General features: G+C 60.1%; 3 protein-coding genes across 5 annotated transcripts; 1 reads left to right on the top strand and 2 right to left on the bottom strand.

Moving 5' to 3' along the window:
- Positions 1-388: 388 nt before the first annotated feature.
- Positions 389-5,019, bottom strand: SSR4 (signal sequence receptor subunit 4). Of its 2 annotated transcripts, none has more exons than XM_041741090.1 (6): positions 4,746-5,019; positions 2,731-2,849; positions 1,376-1,450; positions 1,095-1,184; positions 743-808; positions 389-563 (listed from the first exon to the last, which is right to left on the bottom strand). In XM_041741090.1, the coding sequence occupies exons 1-6, from the start codon at positions 4,810-4,812 to the stop codon at positions 459-461; spliced, it is 522 nt and encodes a 173-aa protein (XP_041597024.1). In that variant the 5' UTR covers positions 4,813-5,019; the 3' UTR covers positions 389-458. The 2 variants fall into 2 exon arrangements, with proteins under 2 accessions (XP_041597024.1, XP_041597022.1); XM_041741088.1 differs by having other exon boundaries at positions 2,731-2,846; positions 4,746-4,959.
- Positions 5,020-5,104: 85 nt separating this feature from the next.
- Positions 5,105-14,489, top strand: IDH3G (isocitrate dehydrogenase (NAD(+)) 3 non-catalytic subunit gamma). The gene is made up of 13 exons (XM_041741085.1): positions 5,105-5,256; positions 8,938-8,976; positions 9,287-9,298; positions 9,511-9,608; positions 9,981-10,093; positions 11,550-11,610; positions 11,711-11,843; positions 11,985-12,118; positions 12,453-12,555; positions 12,647-12,793; positions 13,764-13,858; positions 13,943-14,003; positions 14,289-14,489. Exons 1-13 carry the CDS (start codon positions 5,176-5,178, stop codon positions 14,388-14,390), a joined length of 1,179 nt encoding a protein of 392 aa, XP_041597019.1. The 5' UTR covers positions 5,105-5,175; the 3' UTR covers positions 14,391-14,489.
- A 146-nt stretch (positions 14,490-14,635) lies between these two features.
- Positions 14,636-18,987, bottom strand: SRPK3 (SRSF protein kinase 3). 2 transcript variants are annotated; one of them, XM_041741084.1, is made up of 15 exons: positions 18,830-18,987; positions 18,618-18,748; positions 18,401-18,509; positions 18,233-18,320; positions 17,940-18,027; positions 17,418-17,524; positions 17,172-17,337; positions 17,035-17,060; positions 16,418-16,547; positions 16,088-16,327; positions 15,878-15,978; positions 15,411-15,518; positions 15,273-15,342; positions 15,100-15,192; positions 14,636-14,961 (listed from the first exon to the last, which is right to left on the bottom strand). In XM_041741084.1, exons 1-15 carry the CDS (start codon positions 18,874-18,876, stop codon positions 14,777-14,779), a joined length of 1,689 nt encoding a protein of 562 aa, XP_041597018.1. In that variant the 5' UTR covers positions 18,877-18,987; the 3' UTR covers positions 14,636-14,776. The 2 variants fall into 2 exon arrangements, with proteins under 2 accessions (XP_041597018.1, XP_041597017.1); XM_041741083.1 differs by having other exon boundaries at positions 14,698-14,961; positions 15,100-15,342.
- Positions 18,988-19,240: the final 253 nt, after the last annotated feature.

Here is a 19,240-nt window from a genome sequence, read left to right as displayed (position 1 = left end):
ACTCGGAAGGCAGCTCAGGCTGCATCTACACATGTTGCCAACTGCTGGACCTCAGGGAAGCTGGGGGCGGCCAGACCTTGTCTGGCACTTGCCCTTCCAGCAGCAGGAGGTCGGGGCAGACCAAGGCAGTGGCAGGATGAGCCCACACCCCGCCCAGCCCCATGCAGGCAGCTGGGAGAGACCAAGGCAGGCACCGGGGGCAGCAGGCAGGGCAGGCTGAAGTGGGGGCCGAGGAAGGAGAGGCTGCGACGGCCGAGCACGCAGCACACATGCGAGGCGGGGGAGCTCCGGCCCCGTCCCCACTCAGAGCCTGCGCTGTCCAGGTGGAGCGGGGCACCAGCTGCCAGCCCCTGCCGGTGTGTACATGACAACAATGCGAGGCAAGAGCTCGTGTCCTGAATACTGGTGAGAGCCAGCAACTGTTTATTGAAAGTAGCAAGAGCCCAGGGGTGCCACCTTCAGGCCTGGATGTGACTCTTGGCACTGAAGGCCAGGTAGTAGATCACTAGGCCGATGGCTGCAGCCAACACCTCCGTAGAGACCCAGGGCCCATTCCAGGTGCCCTGTGAGAAAGGAAACCAGAGTTAGCTCGGGGCAGAGCGGGGCAAGGAGCCAGCCCACCCTAGTCACTCTCCCTCCAGGGCACAAAGGTACACTGGCCAACCAAAGCCTGATCCCACCCCTCAAAAACGGCGAGGCTTGCTGTGTGTTCCCTGCTTCCCCTGGAGACTGGGCCACTCACCCGATGGTCCACACTGACCGTGAACAGGGGTGGGATGATGGAAATGTCCTCATTATTTCTCTGAGCCTGCAAGGGAGATGCTGGGGTCAGGGGTGCTGCCAGGTGGGGCACGGAGGGGCCAGACAGGCAGCAGCGTTGGCCCGACGCATGAAGAGAGAACCAGGCAAGAGACGAACATGGGAGGTGCAAGGACAGGTGTGGCAGGCGGTCAGGAAGGTGCCCACCCAGCCGTTGTAATCTGTGAAAGCGAGGTCCCTGCTAAGAGGGGGCTGCAGGGTGGAGATGACTGTGGAAGTGGGGTGTGCCCTCCCTCCTGGAGGCCTGGGCGGGGCCCTGGGTGACTGATCCTCACCTTCCTCAGGAGGCTGTAGGACTCCTCATCGAAGAATCTGACCTCGTAGGTACCTGCATGGGCGCTCTTGTGGTCTAGGCTCCAGGATACCTGGGTTGGGTATGTTCGGCAGGGGGTGAGCACAGTGGACACACCAAGGTCCCCTGCTAGTGGTGACAGTACCACTACCAGCATCACGAGTCACAGAACCTCAATCCTCCACCGGGCCACCCCTGCACCTTCAAAGTTGTGCCTGTGAGCAGATGGCCTCCCCTCAAAATGACAACTGCAGCATCCCTTACCTGATAACGCCCCACGTCCTGGCCCCGGGTGACAGGAAACTGTTTTCCACTGACGTCAGCATAAAGAGCCATGTTCTGGGAGAGGGAACAAAGAGAGAGTCACCTTCTCCCCTCTCTGGTGGTCAGGAGCCCCCAATGTGGGGCCTATGGGCAGCAAGGCTGCACACAGTCAAGGACTGGAATGTGTCTGGCAGGGGGCAGCACGTGAGAACCATGGAGGTAGCCTGCCATGACCCAGAGACATGCCAGGAAGCCAACACCCAGATGCTGTTCCTGCCTCTCCGCATGTCTCCCCTATGTGGGGGGGCACATACCCCACCGTGGCCTAGTCTCCCTAACCCACAGCAAGCCTGTTAACTGTGAACAGAGGCAGGATGACTGAAGCGTACTTGTTATTCCTGAGCCTGGAAGCAGGTGTTGGGGTCAAGGGGTGCCCAATGAGCTACCCGAGGAGTGTTGTACCCAGAAAGGCCACCTTGGCAAACCGCAACCAGAAAAGGGATACAGGAGCCTGGGAGCTGGCTATACTCCTGCTGTTTCTTACTTCAGCGTCTGCTGTTATAAGGTACAGCGAGAGATCTACCTACGTATTTTGCATCTAGGCCGATCAGATTAGGAAAATGTTCTTTTAACACCTCCTTTATTTATTTTAGAGATTTGTTTATTCATGATAGAGAAAGAGAGAGAGAGGAGAGAGACACGGAGGAGCAGAGACACAGGCAGAGGGAGAAGCAGGCTCCATGCAGGGAGCCCGACGCCGGACTTGATCCGGGGAGTCCAGGACTGCGCCCTGGGCCAAAGGCAGGCGCTAAACTGCTGAGCCACTCAGGCGTCCCCCCCCCCCCCTTTTTTTAAAGATAAAGATTTCTTTTTTCATGAGAGATACACAGAGAGAGAGAGGCAGAGACAGAGGCAGAGGGAGGAGCAGGCTCCACACAGGGAGCCCGAGGTGGGACTCGATCCCAGGTCTCCAGGATCACACCCTGAACTGAAGGCGGTGCTAAACACCTCCTTTAAACAGCCTGGCCTGGAGCAGCCCCGGTGGCTCAGAGGTTTAGTGCCGCCTTTGGCCCAGGGTGTGATCCTGGAGACCCAGGATCAAGTCCCATGTTGTGCTCCCTGCGTGGAGCCTGCTTCTCCCTCTGCCTGTGTCTCTGCCTCTCCCTCTCATGAATAAGTAAATGAAATCTCTAAAAAAAACCAGCCTGGCCTGGCTGTGCCCTGACCTTTCTCTCCTCACCCTCTGTCTGTTCACATGGGTCTGACCCCACCAGCTGCCAGTGAGGAATTGATGTCCCAGGCTCAGTGCTCACCTTTTGCCCCACACTCTCCTGGCTGAACCCCCACTGCCTCACCTGGACCCTGTTCTTGCACGTCAGGGAGATCTCCACGATGAAAACAGTCTCAGTGGAAATGACGGCATCCGAGGTGGTGTAGTAGGAAGGGGTGATCTGGGGCTCCACGCAGGCCTCTGCTGTGGGGAGGTAGACATGCCTACGTAAGGCCCAACTCGTGGGTGTTGGGCTGGGGGGCAGGAGGGACTACTCAGACCCACTTCCCAGACCTTGTCAGCTGGCACATGGGGCCCTTTGCAATCTGTCAGGTGGGGTGTGGGCAACAGATCCAAATGCTCAGTCAGAAATGCAGCAGTAAGTGGGGGGAGGGTGAGACAGTTTTGAAGGAAGGCTAGGCAGATGGGGCAGATAGAAAGGCTATTTTCAAAAGAAGAGCAAGGGAGAGAGAGGGAGGGAGGAAGGGAAGAGAAAGAGAAAAAGAGTGTGTGTTTATTGGGGAGAGGGGCAGCAGCAGCTGGATAGATTCACTGGAAAACTGGTGCCTATGCCTCGACCTATGGACAGGGAAGCCATGCGATGATTCTGGGCTGCAGCCTGCCCTGGAGCACCCCAGAAGCCCTAGGGGAGGGGCAGACAGACCTCAATTCAGAGCCACGCATGGCCCTGGTCAGTTTACTGAAGGCATCCTCCGCAGACAGCAAGCGTGGTGCTGCCTGCAATGCATGCAGGCTTGAGATGAAGGGGTCTCTGGCTCCAGCCACGGGTGATAGAAGGCCAAGACTGGACCCAGCATTTCCCAAGGGAAGGAATGGGCCCAGTTTGTCCCCTTTAACAGGGCTGCCGGGAGAGAAAGGATGCTGCCTCAGCCACCTCCACATTGCTGGAGACTGAACTGCTACAGGTTAGGAAGGGCACTGCCTAAAACACAGGGTGCCAAGCAGATTCTAACCAGTGGGGAAGTTGTCAGCCAACTGCTCTTGGAATGTGTCCTGGCAGAGCCATGCATTAGGCTGAGACAGAGAAGCTCCTGAATCTGGGCAGGAGGAAGATGCCTGGGAACATCAGTAGGGAGTGATTGTCTGGAGCCACATATGTGGCTTCCACTAAGCTTGGCCTTTGCCCTATGGACCCTGAGGAACATCCAAGAGTTTCACAGCCAGGTTTGTCCTTTCCAGACATCGCAGGCTACAAAGTGGGTAATCGCCAAGGGGAAGGTGAGGGGGGTGCAGGCAGGAATGCCAGTTAGGCTGATGAAACACTCCAGGCACCAAATGCTCTGGCCTGAGCAGGGCAGGTGAAGTGAATGTGAAGAAGGCATCCCCAACCGAGCCTAAGCCCCCCCAGGCTTAGCAGTGGTTCGGGCAAGGATCTCCTCCTAAACACACTTCTGGACTCTGGTTTGAGCTCAACCGTGCCACCAGGTGTTAAGAATCTCTCAAGAATGTTCATTGATCTGACTGTGGCTCAGCTCTGCTGAAAAGCCCCTTACCAATACACCAGGACCTCAGGGAAAAAGTCAAGTCTGGCCTGGCACCCCAGCGCAGCACCCCCCAATCTCTTCTACCTTTTCCCCCTCTTCTGATGCTCCTATCTAACTTGCCCATGCTCATGGTCCCTCTGCCTGGACCGTCCCTGCTTCCTCTCTTTACAGCTCCCTGCCTGGGGAGGCCTGGTCTCACCTCACCGGGTCAAGTGGCTCCTCTCCCCCCAGCCCAGTTTCTCACTCCGATCGCACTGCGCGGCAGAGTTTTGCTCTTGTCCGCCCCCCACCCCCGCCCTCCGGGACTGGGAGCTCCGAGGGGGAACAGGGACGTGTGTCACTTTCCTTGCTGGGGCTGGGAAGCGGGCGCACAGGGCAGGCTCTGGGGCTCTTCCTCGCGGGAGGAGACGGAAGGAATCTCTGGCTGTTTCCCCGGGAGCCTGGCCGCTGGCTAAACGGTCGCCGCGCCCCGAGGCCACCTGCCTCTCGGAGGAAGAAGGCCCAGAACCCTGCTTCGCCCGCACCCCTCCTCCCCCACGCACCACCAGTCGTGGGAAAGAGGCTCGCCAGAAAGGAGCCCCGGCCAGGCCGCTACCTGAGCAGCAGGAGAGGCTGGACAGCAGGAGGAGCGCCAGGGCGCCGAGGGATGCCAGCGCCGCCATCGCCTCTTCTCTGCCGAGGGAAAAAAGAGACCGACTCCCCTCAACACGAGGAACAGACGAGGAAGCACGACGCGTAAGCAGCAGCGGCAGCCAATCAGGCGCCCGCGGGCCGGGCGGGCCTGTGACACCGCTGGCGGCACTGACGTGTCCCCTCCCCAGACCAGAGGCCCAGGTGGCCGCCCCACCAAGATGGCGGCGGCGGCGGCGGCGCTGTCCGCGCCGGAAGGGGGCGTGAGAACCGGCGCGGCCGTGCGCGTGCGCACGGCCGGGTCCGTGGCTCGCTTCCGGCACTTCTCACCCTGCCGAACTCTCGCGAGAGCGGTGTCTCTGTGTGTGGACGTGCGACGGCTCTCACGTTCCGTCATGGCGCTGAAGGTGGCGGCGGTCGTCCGCGGCGCTCCAAAGGCGGTGCTCAGACCGGCTCTCCTCTGCCGTCCTTGGGAGGTGAGAAGGGGCAGCGGGCCGCGGGGACAGCTGCGGCGCTCGCTGGCCGACCGCAGGCTTGCAGAGCGTCTTGGAGCCTGATTGGCTGTGGGCCCCGCGAGGGGCGGGGAGAGGGCTAGGCGCCGCAGTTGATTGGCTGCCTCTGCTGTCAGTGAGGGGCTTGGGTAAAGTTGGCCCTCGTCCGGCTTTCCCAGGGGTCTGCATCTTCGGCGGGGGGAGCTCCGGACCGGCGAGGAGAGTGGGCAACAACGGGCCAAGTGTCACCTCCTAGTGTCATTGTGGGAGCCTCGGGATCTTTGGTCCCGAGGCGGTCACGTGTCCCGGCCCGCCTGACTCTTGCCGTCTTAGGAATCCCGTTCCCAGTCCCCGTTCCTCCTCGGGATTTTCTCTTACGGACCGCTTCGTCGCTTGTCCCAGTGGAGTTGGAGAACCGGACTTTCCCGTTATCCCTGATACCACACCCTCCCCCTGGACATCTTTATAGCCCCAGATGCCTTCTCCCCGCAGGCGCCTGAAATGGAAGTGAGCTAGATTTTCTGAGACTGGGGACGTGGGAAGCCGTGGGGGCTTTGCTTCCTCAGTTCTCCGTTTAGGATCTTGGTTATTCAGGTCTCATTCCTCTTTCTTTTCACACTTAAGCGAGGATAGTTTACTCTGGGTGAAGCCATCACCAGAAGCCATCGGAAGCATCAGAGAGCCCGGACTGGCTCTAGGGGTCAAGACGTATGACCTCCAGGCCTGGCTCCCCCCACTGACCCACAGTATGGCCACCCTCCTGTCTCTGAACTCCAGTTTCCCCTCCGGCTCAAAGGAACTAGCCAACCTTGACCTTCCAGAATCCTGTGACTTTGCTAACACACCTTGTGGACACATTTGCTATGCTTCTGCCGTCTGACCCCTCAGGAAAGCTATCCTGTGATAGTTTACGCTTTATCAAATTCTGATTTCTCTTAACTTGCTGAGGAGGGGTTTTCCAGAGGCCCTGGCGGCTCTGGCAGTTAGGCTCCCACGGGGTCTTGGTGAAGACATTTGTCTCTTCCCTGATCTCCTCTTCTTTGTGTGCTTGTGCCCATGTTGGGGTGGGGATGGAGGAAGGCAGCAGTGGGTAGCTGGGCAGTGCCTTGCCCTGAGACCGTCCTGGGTATGGAAAGCTTTAGGGATGAACCCCAGATCTTTGGTCCCACCAATTGGGGTCTTGTGGGAAAACATGCAGCCACCATTGGCACTTGATCTAACAGAACACGCTGAAGAATGAAGCCTCACTAAGATTTGGAATGTGCAAATCCTTTTGCAGGGACACATACCACCCTGGGCTCCTTTCTTTCTGTGGCACTGTCAGAGGATGACTGAGAACCCACCCTCCCGCTTAATGCTCGAGCAGTAGCCCTGTGCATATATCCCATCCTGCCTTAAACGGGGCTTCTTTGACAAGTGGCTTCAGAGGGCGGCGTAGGTGCGAGGCAGAACCCTTATAACCCCCTGAAGGAAGGTGCCTGTATCTGTCCAGAGCAAGGTAGGGAAGTCAGTCTTGAGAGCTCTCTGGGTCTTTGGCTAAAGCCTGGAAGAAACATTTAGCATAGGGACCAGGTGAAGGAGAGGTTTAGCTTAGGTGGTGATGTCATCCAAGGGAGAGGGTAGGAGTGGGGGTGGTTACCAAGATACAGAGCTAGGTGCAGGTGGTGGCTCACCACCATGGCCAAGTTACTTGCCTGGTGCCGTTGGACTCCTAGGAGGAATTACTTGCTGGGAGCTGCAGGGGTCCACCCAGTGCTGAACACCGGCTTGAGGAACTGGTGGGGTGAAGGGGCGGGTGTGCCCTGCTGGGAACCAGATGACTTGCTGCATCCTCCCAGCAACCACATAAAGTGGGCATTTCTATTCCATAGGTTTCAGGTAAGGACAGGAAGTTCAGCCAGGTTAAGCTGTTTGTTACCAGAAGCGGTGGATGGTGGGTTTGGACCAAGGCCTCACTGGCCCCCCAGACCCACCACCCTTTCCTTCAGTTTCTCATGTACTTGTTAATTTGAGAAATGTTTCTTATGTCCAAGCTCTGGACCAGGCCTTCTGCTAGGTCTTGGGATGACAGTATGGAACTGGACAGATGTGGCTTCTGCCCTCAGGGGCTTAGGGGTTGGGGACGGAGCAAGGCAGTTGATAGGGACAGCCTAGGGAGATTGTGGTTGGTGGGGGAGGGAGTAGGTAGGGCTTTGGGAGCCCAGAGGGACCTCCAGTTCCACAGCCTTAACAAATCAGGGAAGGCTTCCTGGAAGAAGGGCAGTGGGAACCTCCTTCTATAAGTCGAATCAAGAGACTACAAATAAGATGAATTCAGATACTGACAAGTGGTGGAAAGGAAACTAGGAAAGCCTCGAGTGTGCCTTGCCTGTCACTGCAGGCCCAGGGGCCACATGGATAAGCAGGTACCTGCAGCCTTTTGTCTTAGTGGTCACTGCCCTCCTGGCCTCTGGCTTGGGTGGGTGACCGGCACACCAGTGCTGCCGGAGCTTGTGCAAGGGGATGACTTGTGAATACCAGCCAGGTAGACCCCAAGGGGATGGTCAGTCTCTTTCTGAGCTTTCTAGACTTCTAGCAAGAGGGCATGGCTCTTTGCAGAATGGCCGGGGGATTATGCTATTGGCTGGAGCACTCTGCCTTCCCAGTAGGCAAGGGGCAAGGGCATCTCAAGGGACAAAAGGGACCTTGGTTCTGTCCCTTCCCATTTGGGTTGAGGGACACCTGGGTGTGGTCCCAGGTGGGGCATAGCAGGGAGGAAAGTGTGAGGACCTGTAGCCCCACTGTAGAGGGACCTGGCACACAAGCTTCTGCCTCCAGACAATGTGGGGGACTCTAGATGGATCATTTCTCAACACCTGTCTCCTTTGGCCCAGATAGCTTTTACTCTGAAGCTGTCAGATGTGAGTGGTGTGGCTAAATGTGGCTGTTTCGGAGTCAGGGGGTTGGGAACATTTATCTTCCATGTAGGCCACAAAGCAGTTTTGCAATCCTTTATGAAACCCTTCTAAAAGCTGGGTGTCTGTGATTTTTCTAAAAATGGTTAGGTTTTCTGTGGCGTGTTTGCTTTGGACTTGTGATTGTGGAGGGTCGTTCGCCACCGTGCCAACCGTGATGGTCTCTGGGCGGCCAGGGGGCTGGGTGCTCTCTTTTTCTTTTGATCTCCCTGTTAGGACTGTATGCTGATTTTGTAATAAGGAAAAAAGATTTTAAAAAAGATAAAGTGGTTGTTGTGATGGCCTTGTGGTTGGTTATAATGATTTCCCTATCGTTCCACATTTAGTGTGCCAACTTTCCCGCGTTACAGACAACACACATCACTGAGCAGGAATAATCGGCAGATAAAGAATCACACAACAAAAGGGGGAGGGAGACACATTTCTTAACTGACTGTGGAACTCAAGGAAGCATAAAGGGTTGCGGCGACCCTCCCGAGTGCTTTGACGGGCTGGTGCTTGGGAAATGGAGGCTCTGGAGCCATTTGTGTGGGCACGTACTCTGTGCTCTTCACCAGATGGTGGTGCGTGGTTGAGGTGAGCGGATGACACGTGGGGCCTGTCTGGGGATGTGGGGACAGTCCCTCTCCCCTGCCAAGAGTTCAGCTGGCCTTTGCCAAACTGACTTTCTGGGCTCGGCAGCAACCTCTGGCATCTGGGTTCTCTTTCCCAGGTTCTAGGTGCCCATGAGGTCCCCCGGAGGAGCGTCTCGGTAAGTACCCGCCAGGGTGTGTGCTTGCATTCACGTAGACTGCTGTTGATGCGTGTACGCCCATCTGTGCGTGTGAAGGTGTGTGCGTGTGTGTGTGTCTGTCTGTGTGCACATGTGCGTGCTGTGCCTCTCTGTTCCCTGGCCCTCGGTTTCCTTCCCTCGGAGGCGTGGTCTCCAGAGGTCGCCCACCCCTCCTCACACGAACTGTGCTACACAGTGTCCCCAGGGAAGAGGCCCTGTTCCCTGGGCACAGCCTTGTTCCTCCAACCTTGGCTGACTAGTGTCTTCTTCCTTCCTGTTCTCTCTCTAGCAACAAACAATTGTGAGTATTCTTCTCATCTGCCTTTTAAGTTTTGGGGCTTTTAATTGCTGTCAGATTGACCCAAGTCCAGGTGGGGGTTGGGGCTGCTTCTGCTGCTGTCCCCCTGAGCAGCGAAGCCCCCAGGAGTAGCCCTGTCTGGGGTGGGGTGGGGTGGCGGGGTAGGATACCCCAAGCTGGCACCTGGTCCCACCTTCAACCTCCCCTCCTTCCAGCCTCCGTCGGCTAAGTATGGTGGGCGGCACACAGTGACCATGATCCCAGGGGATGGCATTGGGCCAGAGCTCATGTTGCATGTCAAGTCTGTGTTCAGGTAAGCAGCGCCTGGGCCCACTTCCCCTTGACCTGTAGCCCCAGGGGAGGTTGTATCCCGGGCCACGGGTGAGGGGTGGCTTGAGAACCGTGCCAAGAGGGGCAGTAACTCCAGGCCTTTCATCCCAGTGCCTGTGATCCTGCCAGGCTGGCCTGGGCATGGGGAAAGTGCCAGCAGTCCTGCTCACTGTGTTGTGGAGTTTGAGTGTCTCCCTGTTAGTTGGTGCAGATGGGCCTAGTCTCCTCTCAGCCAGAGCCAGGTCAGGGTGGGCAACAGCAGTGGAGGCCTCTGCACCCAGTGGTCCGGGCAGGCTTCCGGGAGGGGGCCTGGCGTTCACCTGGGGCCAGCTCCCTTGACCTGCTGCTGCCCCAGGCATGCGTGTGTGCCAGTGGACTTTGAAGAGGTGCATGTGAGCTCCAATGCTGATGAAGAAGATATCCGCAATGCCATCATGGCCATCCGGCGGAACCGTGTGGCCCTGAAGGGTGAGTTCAGGTCGGGGGTGGGCACAATGTGATACCATGCATGATTCCTTTCACTTTTTTTATTATTATTTATGACACACACACACACACACACACACAGGCAGAGACACAGGCAGAGGAAGAAGCAGGCTCCTCGAGGGGAGCCTGATGCGGGACTTGATCCCGGGACCCCAGGATCACACCCTGGGCTGAAGGCAGGCGCTAAACCGATGGGTCACTCAGGGATCCCCTGATTCCTTTCACTTTTAAGCTGACACTTGTCCCTAGGACCACACGACTCTGACCTCAGGGTTTTTCTGGCTAGGGAAGACCCTTGTGCTTGGAGAATGGACAGAAGCTTCCAGGGTCCTGTCCACTCTGCGGTTCTGAGATCCTGGTGGCTGTAGACTGTGTGGGAGCCTGTTTAGTCAAGGGCTTCTGCCCACCCCCTTCCCTCCTGGGATGGCCCTCTCTGCTGGGGTCAGCTTTGACCCTCAGAACCTTTTTCACAAACCACATGTCGCAGAGATGTAGTGTTAGCCCTCTGCCTGCTTCCTCGGCTCTAGCCACCACTACCGTGTGGGTGTTACACACGGGAATTCTAGCCCTTCCTGAGGTCACCTCGGTTTGGTACATGTCTTTAAACTCTTTGTATTACTCATTTTGTAAGCTAGAGCCCATCACCTGCTCTGTGTGAGCAAAGCCAAACCCGGCTAGAGTCCCAGGCCCTGGCAGTCAAGAGGCGGAGCTGACGTGGCATCTGCAAGGTGCCTAAGACACTGGGCGAAGGCAGCGTGGGCAGGATGTGACTCGGAGGGGGCCATGGGCCCCGTGGGCTCTGAGAAAAGCCTGCTCGGCACCCTTGGGAGAACTGCCTTTTCCCAGCGGCCACTGGCCCCCTGCTGCTCCGTTCTCTTTTGCCCTGGGTCCAGCCCGGGCCAAGCTATAGTCTTCTCCAGGCAGCCCCCATGTGCCCCTGAGCTGGGGCTCATGTGGCACCTCGACACAGGGCCTGACAGTACACTGGTCAAGGTCACATTGCTGGCGCCAGCCTGGCTAGCCAGCCTGTTAGTAAGCAGGAGTGGTCACTTTCTAACCAGCCAGACCCTGATCTTGCCGTTTCCTGCCCAGGGTCTGGCAAGATCTCTTGGCTAGCTGCCAGCCCTTGTTCATTCATTTGTTCATTCATTCAGTCAGTGAGTGTTTATCAAGTGCCCGCTATGTGCCAGGTGCTGCTCTAGGTCCCCGGAACCCATCCATGAAGGAAACGCATGCACACACGCACACCCTCTACCCCCAAGGGGCTTACGGTGCAGGTTACACTCTGGCGTTCTGTGAACTATTTCTGCCGTTGAAAGCCATCTTCTCTCCTGGTTGGAGCTGCCTCTGGCATGCGTTCCTTTGTTCAGGGAGGGGAATACGGCGGTATGGCTGAGCCTGGGGGCCCCCCTCAAGCCTGTCTTCGTCTGTCTTGCAGGCAACATCGAAACGAACCATAACCTGCCACCATCCCACAAATCCCGAAACAACATCCTTCGGTGAGAACCAGGTGCCCAGGGTCGGGGCTCAGTGCAGGTGTGGAGCGTGCCGGCAGACAGTTGTGGAATTGGCCATCTCCTCTTCTCTCCGTGTCCCCAGCACCAGCCTGGACCTCTATGCCAATGTCATCCACTGCAAGAGCCTGCCAGGAGTGGTGACCCGGCACAGGGACATCGATATCCTCATTGTCCGGGAGAACACAGAGGGCGAGTATAGCAGCCTGGAACACGAGGTGGGTGAGACCCGGGCTGTCCCCTTCTCCCCTCGGGTCATCGGGGCTGGGGACAAGCCTGGCTGGGGTCTATAGTAACGAAGGCCAGGCATCGAAGAGAAACCTGGGCCAGAGGGTCTCTTCTCCCTGTCCCTGTCCCAGAGTGTGGCTGGGGTGGTGGAGAGCCTGAAGATCATCACCAAGGCCAAGTCCCTGCGCATTGCTGAGTATGCCTTCAAACTGGCCCAGGAGAGCGGGCGCAAGAAAGTGACTGCTGTGCACAAGGCCAACATCATGTATGCCCCGCCGCTGCCGTGCTCCTGCCCGTTCTGCAGGCGCCTGGGAAACCGCTGAACCGAACACGCTCCTGGGGCCCACTCTCAGGGACTTGGAGCCCGGAGCCCTGGCCGCCCACCGAGGGGCCACACTCAGGGCTGTGCCCCCTTGCCTGGTTCCCGGGCGAGGCTCTACCGCACTGCATGCTTCGGGGAGGGCAAGCGGGATTATGCCTGTCTCACAGGCGGGGGGCTGGTCGGAGGTTGGAACCCAGCTTCTGTGGCCATCCGCACACCCCATTCCTCCAGCTGGCTGTTAGAGTGGCCAAGCTGGTGTCTTGTGTCCCCCTCCTAGGAAACTGGGCGATGGGCTTTTCCTCCAGTGCTGCAAGGAAGTGGCAGCCCGCTACCCACAGATCACCTTTGAGAATATGATCGTGGACAACACCACCATGCAGGTAGCTGGCCTGCCGGGCCCCATGGCCGCCTGCCTCGGGCACCGTGGGCTTCCCGTGCTCACGCTCCCGTCTGTCTCCTCCTTTCCTGTAGCTGGTGTCGAGGCCACAGCAGTTTGATGTCATGGTGATGCCTAATCTCTACGGTAACATTGTCAACAATGTCTGCGCGGGACTGGTGGGGGGCCCTGGCCTTGTGGCCGGGGCCAACTATGGCCACGTGTACGCTGTGTTTGAGACGGTGAGTGGCGCCAGGGCTGCTGGCCCCTGGGTGCTCTATAGCTCGCAGACCATCCAGTTCACTGGAAGTGTGAGGATTCAGTGGTTTTAGGTTATTCAGAGTTGTGCAACCATCACCATTGACTCGTTCCAGGACGTCGTCATCCCCCCAAAAAGGAAAGCCTCGTACTTGTTATTTGTGACTGTCACCCACACCCCCCCTCCCCGCCCCTGGCCACCACTCATCTGCTTTCTGCCCCTGTGCATTGGCCTCTTCTGGCCATCTCCTACAAATGGATGTGGGTTTTTTTTTTTTTTTAAGATTGATTGATTGATTTGAGAGAGTGAGAAGCATAAGTGCACATGAGTAGGGGCAGAGGAGAGGAAGGAGCAGACTCCCTGCTGAGCCACACGGGGCTCTGAGATCATGGCCTGAGCCGAAATCAAGAGTCAGACGCTAGCCACTCAGGTGCCCCTACAAATGGAGTCTTATGGCATGTGGCCTTTTATGATTAGTTTCTTTGCCTTAGTGGAGTTTGTTTTTTTATTTTACCCCAGTCTAGTGTTTTTAAGGCCCATCCACGCTGTAGCAGAGTTCAGAGCTTCGTTCTTTTTTATGGCTGAGTCATGTTTCATTATATGGAGAAACAGACAACATTTAGTGGACCTATTAGTTTCTGTTTTTTAGTCTTTTTTTAAAAAGTGAGGCAAAATTGACATAACAGAGAGAAACTATTTAAAATGAGCAACTCAGGTGTTAAGTGCACACATGGTGTTGGGCCACCGTCCCTTCTGTCTAGTTCTGGAGCATTTCCATCACCCTGAGAGGGGACTGTGGCCACATTCACGAGCATCCCCACCCCAACCTGGGGCACCCACTGACTTGCTCTCTGTCTCTGTGGGCTGGCCTGTTGTGGAGGCTTTGCGCCAGCACAGTCACATACCAAACACTGTGACCTTCGCCACCACCTCCCCTGTCTCACCCCTTCTAGGCTACAAGGAACACAGGCAAGAGTATTGCCAATAAGAACATCGCCAACCCCACGGCCACGCTGCTGGCAAGTTGCATGATGCTTGACCACCTCAAGTAAGTGACTTCTCGATGCCCCACTGGCAGCCCCCCTCGCAGCCCCCGGCCCCAATGGTTTGAAAGCTGCTCTCCCTCCTTTAGGCTGCATTCCTACGCCACTTCCATCCGTAAGGCCGTGTTGGCATCCATGGACAATGAAAATGTGAGGCTCCGCTTCTCCCCTCCCCTGCCTTCCCCCCAGCCCCTTCCCCCAGGAGGGCTGGAGCTGGTGTGCCATCTGAGGGGCAGGAAGTGGTGACCTGGCACCTCCCACTGCCCCCAAGGGGAGGGCGGAACCAAACAGGGTAGGGCTTTCTGGACCTGAGCTGGTCCCGCTGCCCCTCCAAGCCATGGGAGATAGTGGGCCACCCTCGGGCTGCCTACAGGGTGGGGGTCAGGTGTTGGCAGGTCCCGGGTGTGTGTGCCCGAGCCTGCCTGTCTCCCGCAGATGCACACCCCTGACATAGGAGGCCAAGGCACTACATCAGAAGCCATCCAGGACATCATCCGCCACATCCGCATCATCAACGGCCGGGCCGTGGAAGCCTAGGCGGTCCCTGGGACTGCCTCCACCCGCTACCCCTTCCCACTGCCGGCACTGCAGCCAGGTGGGTGGGCAGACCGAGAATAAACCACCCTCTGTCCCCTCTCTCAGCCGCCGCGCTCCTGTCACTCCAGGATGCTGACGTTTCAGCTCACACTTTATTAAGAAAAGAAATACGCACACTTCCCACTCAGGGCCCTTTGTGAGGGTTGGGGGCAGAACGAATTCTAAACGGTGGGCCAGGCTCCAGCATCTCCCTGCCCTGCCACAGGCTATGAGAAAGCTGGCACCCAGGAGGGTGGCAGGAGGCATCCCACCTTCCCTGAAGGCACTGGGAGGGGCATGAGGGTGAGCAAGGCCCGCCTCAAGCTGCACAAAGTGCCCGTCGAGGCCTAGGGGTTGAGCCAGGGGTGCTGGAGGCAGTCGGCGGCGCTGGCCCGCTTTTCGGGGATGTATTCCATCATGGGCAGCAGGAAGGCGCTGAACTGCGTGGCCTGCTCCAGGGGCCACTCGTACTTCTCCATGAGCACCTCGTACAGGCCCCAGTGCTTGAGGTTGTGGATGTGCCGCAGCTCTCCTGGGGAGTGGAGGGGCAGTGGCCTTGGGTGAGGCTCTGCCGGGAGGGTCCCCGGGACCCGGCACTCCCCCTGCTTGGGAACCTGTGGGCCCTGCCCTACCCTGGACATCCAGGAGAACGGAGCCTGCTCGGTCCTACCTCTCCGGTTGAAGAACTCCCGGGAGTAGCGGCCTGAGAGGGCAAAGGCTGGGGGGATGTCTCCCAGAAGCTCCACAATGTGGGCGATGTGGTCTGTAGACAGAGAGGAGGCTGGGGGGCAGCCGGGCGGCTGGGAGGCCCCGAGGCTGAGCCCAGGGCCGGCCTCCCCCTACCCTCGTCACGACTGTAGTCTTCTCCAGAGTGAGGCTCGAATAGGTAGTCGCCGGTGGCCAGCTCGAAGGCCTGGAAGGGGGAGAAGGTGAGGCTGCCAGCCGGTGGGCCGGCCCTGGGCAGCAGCAGCTGAGGCATACCATGCACGCCGTGCTCCAGATGTCAGCGGGGGGCCCGTATTCCGCTCCGATCAGCACTTCCACAGCCCGGTACTGGCGAGTCTGGATGTCCTCGGTGAAATGCTTGTGCTGGAGGCAAGGGGAGCCCTGGGGAGCAGCCGGGGCCACAGCCGGCCTACCCCCACTGGCCCCCACCATCTCCCACCGCCTCTGGGCCCATGAACCCAAGGAGCCCAGTGGGGTTCGCTCAGCCTCAGGGTCCCCAGAGGTCCCGAGAGGGACTGGCCTCCCCGCCCCTTGCAGTGGGTCCAGTTCCGCTGACTGGATGGGACAGATGCTGGTCTGGGCCCAGTCCTGGGTCTGAGTCATAAGGCAGACCCTGGGGTCTGGTCGAGTGGCACTGTGGGCCCCAACGGGCTCCTTGGGAGCGGGCCTGCGCCCCTGCCCTCAGCAGGGTGCCCAGCTCTGCTCTCCAGGCCAGCTCATACCACCCAGCAGGCGTTGCCCAGGTCTGCAATCTTGATCTTGATCTTGTCTGCGTTTTGGGGCTCTAGGGGGTTCACCAGGAGGTTCGAAGCACCAAACGGTGCTGGAGAAGGAAGAGAAGTGGGGAGAGACTGAGCTGGCCTGGGGTGGGGGCAGGCAGCCCTGCCCGCCGGCCACCCACCAAGTCTACCCACAGGCCCTGCCCAACTTACTGCTGGGTGACAGGAGGCCCCCGGTCTCCCGTTGGTTGGAGGAGCCTGAGAGGATGGAGCACGAGGCAGGAGAGAAAAGGGAGCCGGAGAAGCCTGAGGTCTGGGAGCCCGGGCTGAGGCTGCGCTCGCCCCCTCCAGCGGGGGAAGAGGAGGCAGGGGAGAGGCCAGCCCTGGTCCCCCCAGGGTGGCAGCCGGAAGAGGAGGTGGAGCCGCTGCCCCCCTCTAGCCTCGAGCCGGCGTCTGGGGAGATGGGCAGAGGCGGCGTGTGAGCAGAGGCCCTGGTGGCTGTGCTTGGGCACGCCCTTGGGCCCTCACCCTCGGGGCCCTCACCCTCAGCCTGTGCCGCCGCCTCCATGGCCTCCAGCCTCTGCAAGTCCCGCAGCCGCTCCTCCAGCAGCCGCTTCTGCTGCTTCCGTTTGCGCCGCATCTTCTTTCTCTTGTTCTTTGACAGCTTACCGGTCTGCCAGTAGAGCCAGGGTCACCCCTGGGTTCCCTTCACCCACCCCCTGACCAACCCAAGCCTCTGCTGGTGGCCTGCATGCCTCGCAGGGGCCAAGGCCTCTGGGCCCCAGGGCTACTTTGGGTGACCAAACATCACCAGACTCCAGCCCCCCACCCCTGGCACCAGCCCTTCACCTGCTTCCTGTCTCCATCCCCCTCTGGTCTCCCCAAAGCTGCAGTTTGCAAAGGAGCTGATGGGTCTGCCTCTGGGGTGGGGGGGCTCCCCTGGGGATGCTCTGGGCCCCACCTGGCCCTAGATGCAGCGTTCTTCCATTGAGGCAGTGGCAAGCCCAGCAGCCCCCGAGGACAGTTTAGGGTTTGTGACCCACGCTGTGTGTCACCCTCATCCTGGGGGGAGAGGTGGGGGGGGTGGGACCAGAGACCCAAGGAGGGAGCTCTGAGGAGGCAGGGAGAGGAAGCCCAGGGAGAGGGGCAACCCAACTTACCAAGACCTCCTGGGGGGCAGTGCTGACTGGGGGGGCAGGGGAGCATTGGGGGAGAGAGAGGAACAGAGACTCAGGCAGGGGCTGAGGCCCACAGCCAGCCCCCCCCCCCCGCCCCCCCGCCCACCAGCTCCTGCTACCTGTGGAGCGGGATGGGGGCGGTGCCCCTGACTGCTGCCACTCGGTGGCCTCAGTGGCCAGGCGCCTGATGTAGGCGTCACCCACACACAGCAGGATGTTCTCGGGTTTGATGTCGGTGTGGATGATCTTGCACTTGGTGTGGAGGTAGTCTAGGCCGTGCAGCACCTGAGGAGGGCCAGGTGAGCTCTTGAGCAGCCCCGTCCGTCTGCCTGTCACACTTGTCCCGCGGAGCACACGACGCTCACCTGCCGCACGATGCTCTTGACGCAGGGCACGGGCAGGCCCTGGTAGTTGGACTTGATGATCCACCTGAGGAGCTGGTGGCCCAGGACTTCCAGCACCATGCACACATCTGGGGCTGGGAGTGAAGGGCGGCCAGCAGGCACAGCTGGGGCACAGGCCCCACCCACCCGAGGCTCTGCCCGTGCACAGTCACCACCCTCCTGGTGTCATTAGAGTGTCCCTGTCACTCTCAGGTGTGCCAGTTGGAATGGTACCTTCTGTGCTCGTCCCAGAGCCCGGGTGCGGCCACAGAGGCAGCTGCTGCCATTTGGGGTAACTCAGCAATGCCCATGAACGACCAGTGTCAACCTGGCCATCTGCTCCCCGCCCCCACGTATAAACACAAACCCCCAAAGCACTGGGGCTATTCTGTAGACTAGTGTCCCTGGAAGGGAGAAGCCCCGTCGCGCAGATCAGGAAACTTGAGGACCTAGTGGCTGGGATGGCAGGAGTTGGCCCTGCTGTTGCCACACTGGGAAGGATACGGACCCCGTTAACCCCTGAGATCCTGAAGTCATCGATGAGCTGGACGATGGTCTCTCTCTTGGGGTCACTGGGGTCACTGTCTCGAACCTGGAGCGAAGGGGACACTACTGGCTCCGGCGTGCCCCGCGCCAGCTGCTGCCTGGGGCACCCCCGGGGCACCTCGGCCCTCGGCCCTCGCCTCGGCCTCCGGGCCTGCCCCTGCCAGCTGGAGCCTGCCCCTCCGGGAACTCCGGGAACTCCGCCCCGCCGGAGCGGGGAGCGGGCGCGGGGAGCGGGGAGGGAGGCGCCTCACACATTTCAGGAGCTTGATCTCATCCACCGCCGTCTCCGTGTAGTGCCCCGCGCTCTTCACCACTTTCAGGGCCACGAAGCGCTTGCGCCTGCAACCCCAAGGCCTGCGTCGGCTGCCGGCGGGCCGGAGCCCGGGGCCTCGCGGCGGGGCGGGGGGCGGGGTGCTTACTGGATGTCCCAGCAGAGCCAGACGGTGGAGAAGTGGCCCCAGCCCAGCTTGCGCACCACGTGGTACCGCCCATTGAACAGGTCGCCGATCCTCACCGGGTAGTAGCCGCCTGCGGAGGGGAGCCGGCGGCGGTGGGCGGCGGGCGCGGCGGGGCCCTGCGGGCGGGCTGCCGCCCCGGCCCACCCCTCCCGCCGCCGGGCCACCCGCCGGGCCTCACCCTTGCAGTAGTCCTTGGGGTCCTCCTGCTCCTCGTCGTCAGAGCCCAGCAGCCCCTGCAGCATCCGGGGCGCCGGCGCGGCCGGGGCGAGTTCGGAGCCCGACGACTCGGGGCCGCAGGACGCCTGCGAGCTGCGGGTGCGGCGGGCGGGCGGGCGGTGAGCGCGCGGTGCCGGGGTGCGGGGCCCCCCGAGAGCCCGGGCCGAGCCCTACCTGCTGCTGCTGCCGCTGTCCCCGCCGCCGCCCACGCTGGCGCTCATCCCGGCCGCGGCCCGCAGCTCCCGCGCCCCCGGCGGCTGCTCCCTGGGGCCGGCCGCCGCCCGGCATTTATAGGCTCGGCCTCGCCGCTGAGCTCACCCGCCTTTATAAATAGCCTCCCAGCTGCTCGGCTGTGGGCAAGGTATGCGGCGGGGAGGAGGCGCGGCCACCGGGGCCCCCCGCCCCACCCCCACTGGCGCTCGGCCTCCAAGCTCGCGCCGACCGGGACCCTGGGGCACGGGGGACACCCCCGCCCCGGCAGGATGCCCTAACGCAGTGCCCAGGCTAAGGCCTTGTGGCGGGGGGGGTCAGAGGGGGCCCACTGAGTGGGGGTGTGTCGGCGACCTGCTTCCCAGGCCGAGTTCC

The sequence above is a fragment of the Vulpes lagopus genome, chromosome X, assembly GCF_018345385.1.
Source record: "Vulpes lagopus strain Blue_001 chromosome X, ASM1834538v1, whole genome shotgun sequence".
Classification (NCBI taxonomy): domain Eukaryota; kingdom Metazoa; phylum Chordata; class Mammalia; order Carnivora; family Canidae; genus Vulpes; species Vulpes lagopus.
The sequence above is the reverse complement of the archived record's forward strand: the minus strand, read 5'-3'. Positions and strand labels throughout refer to the sequence as shown.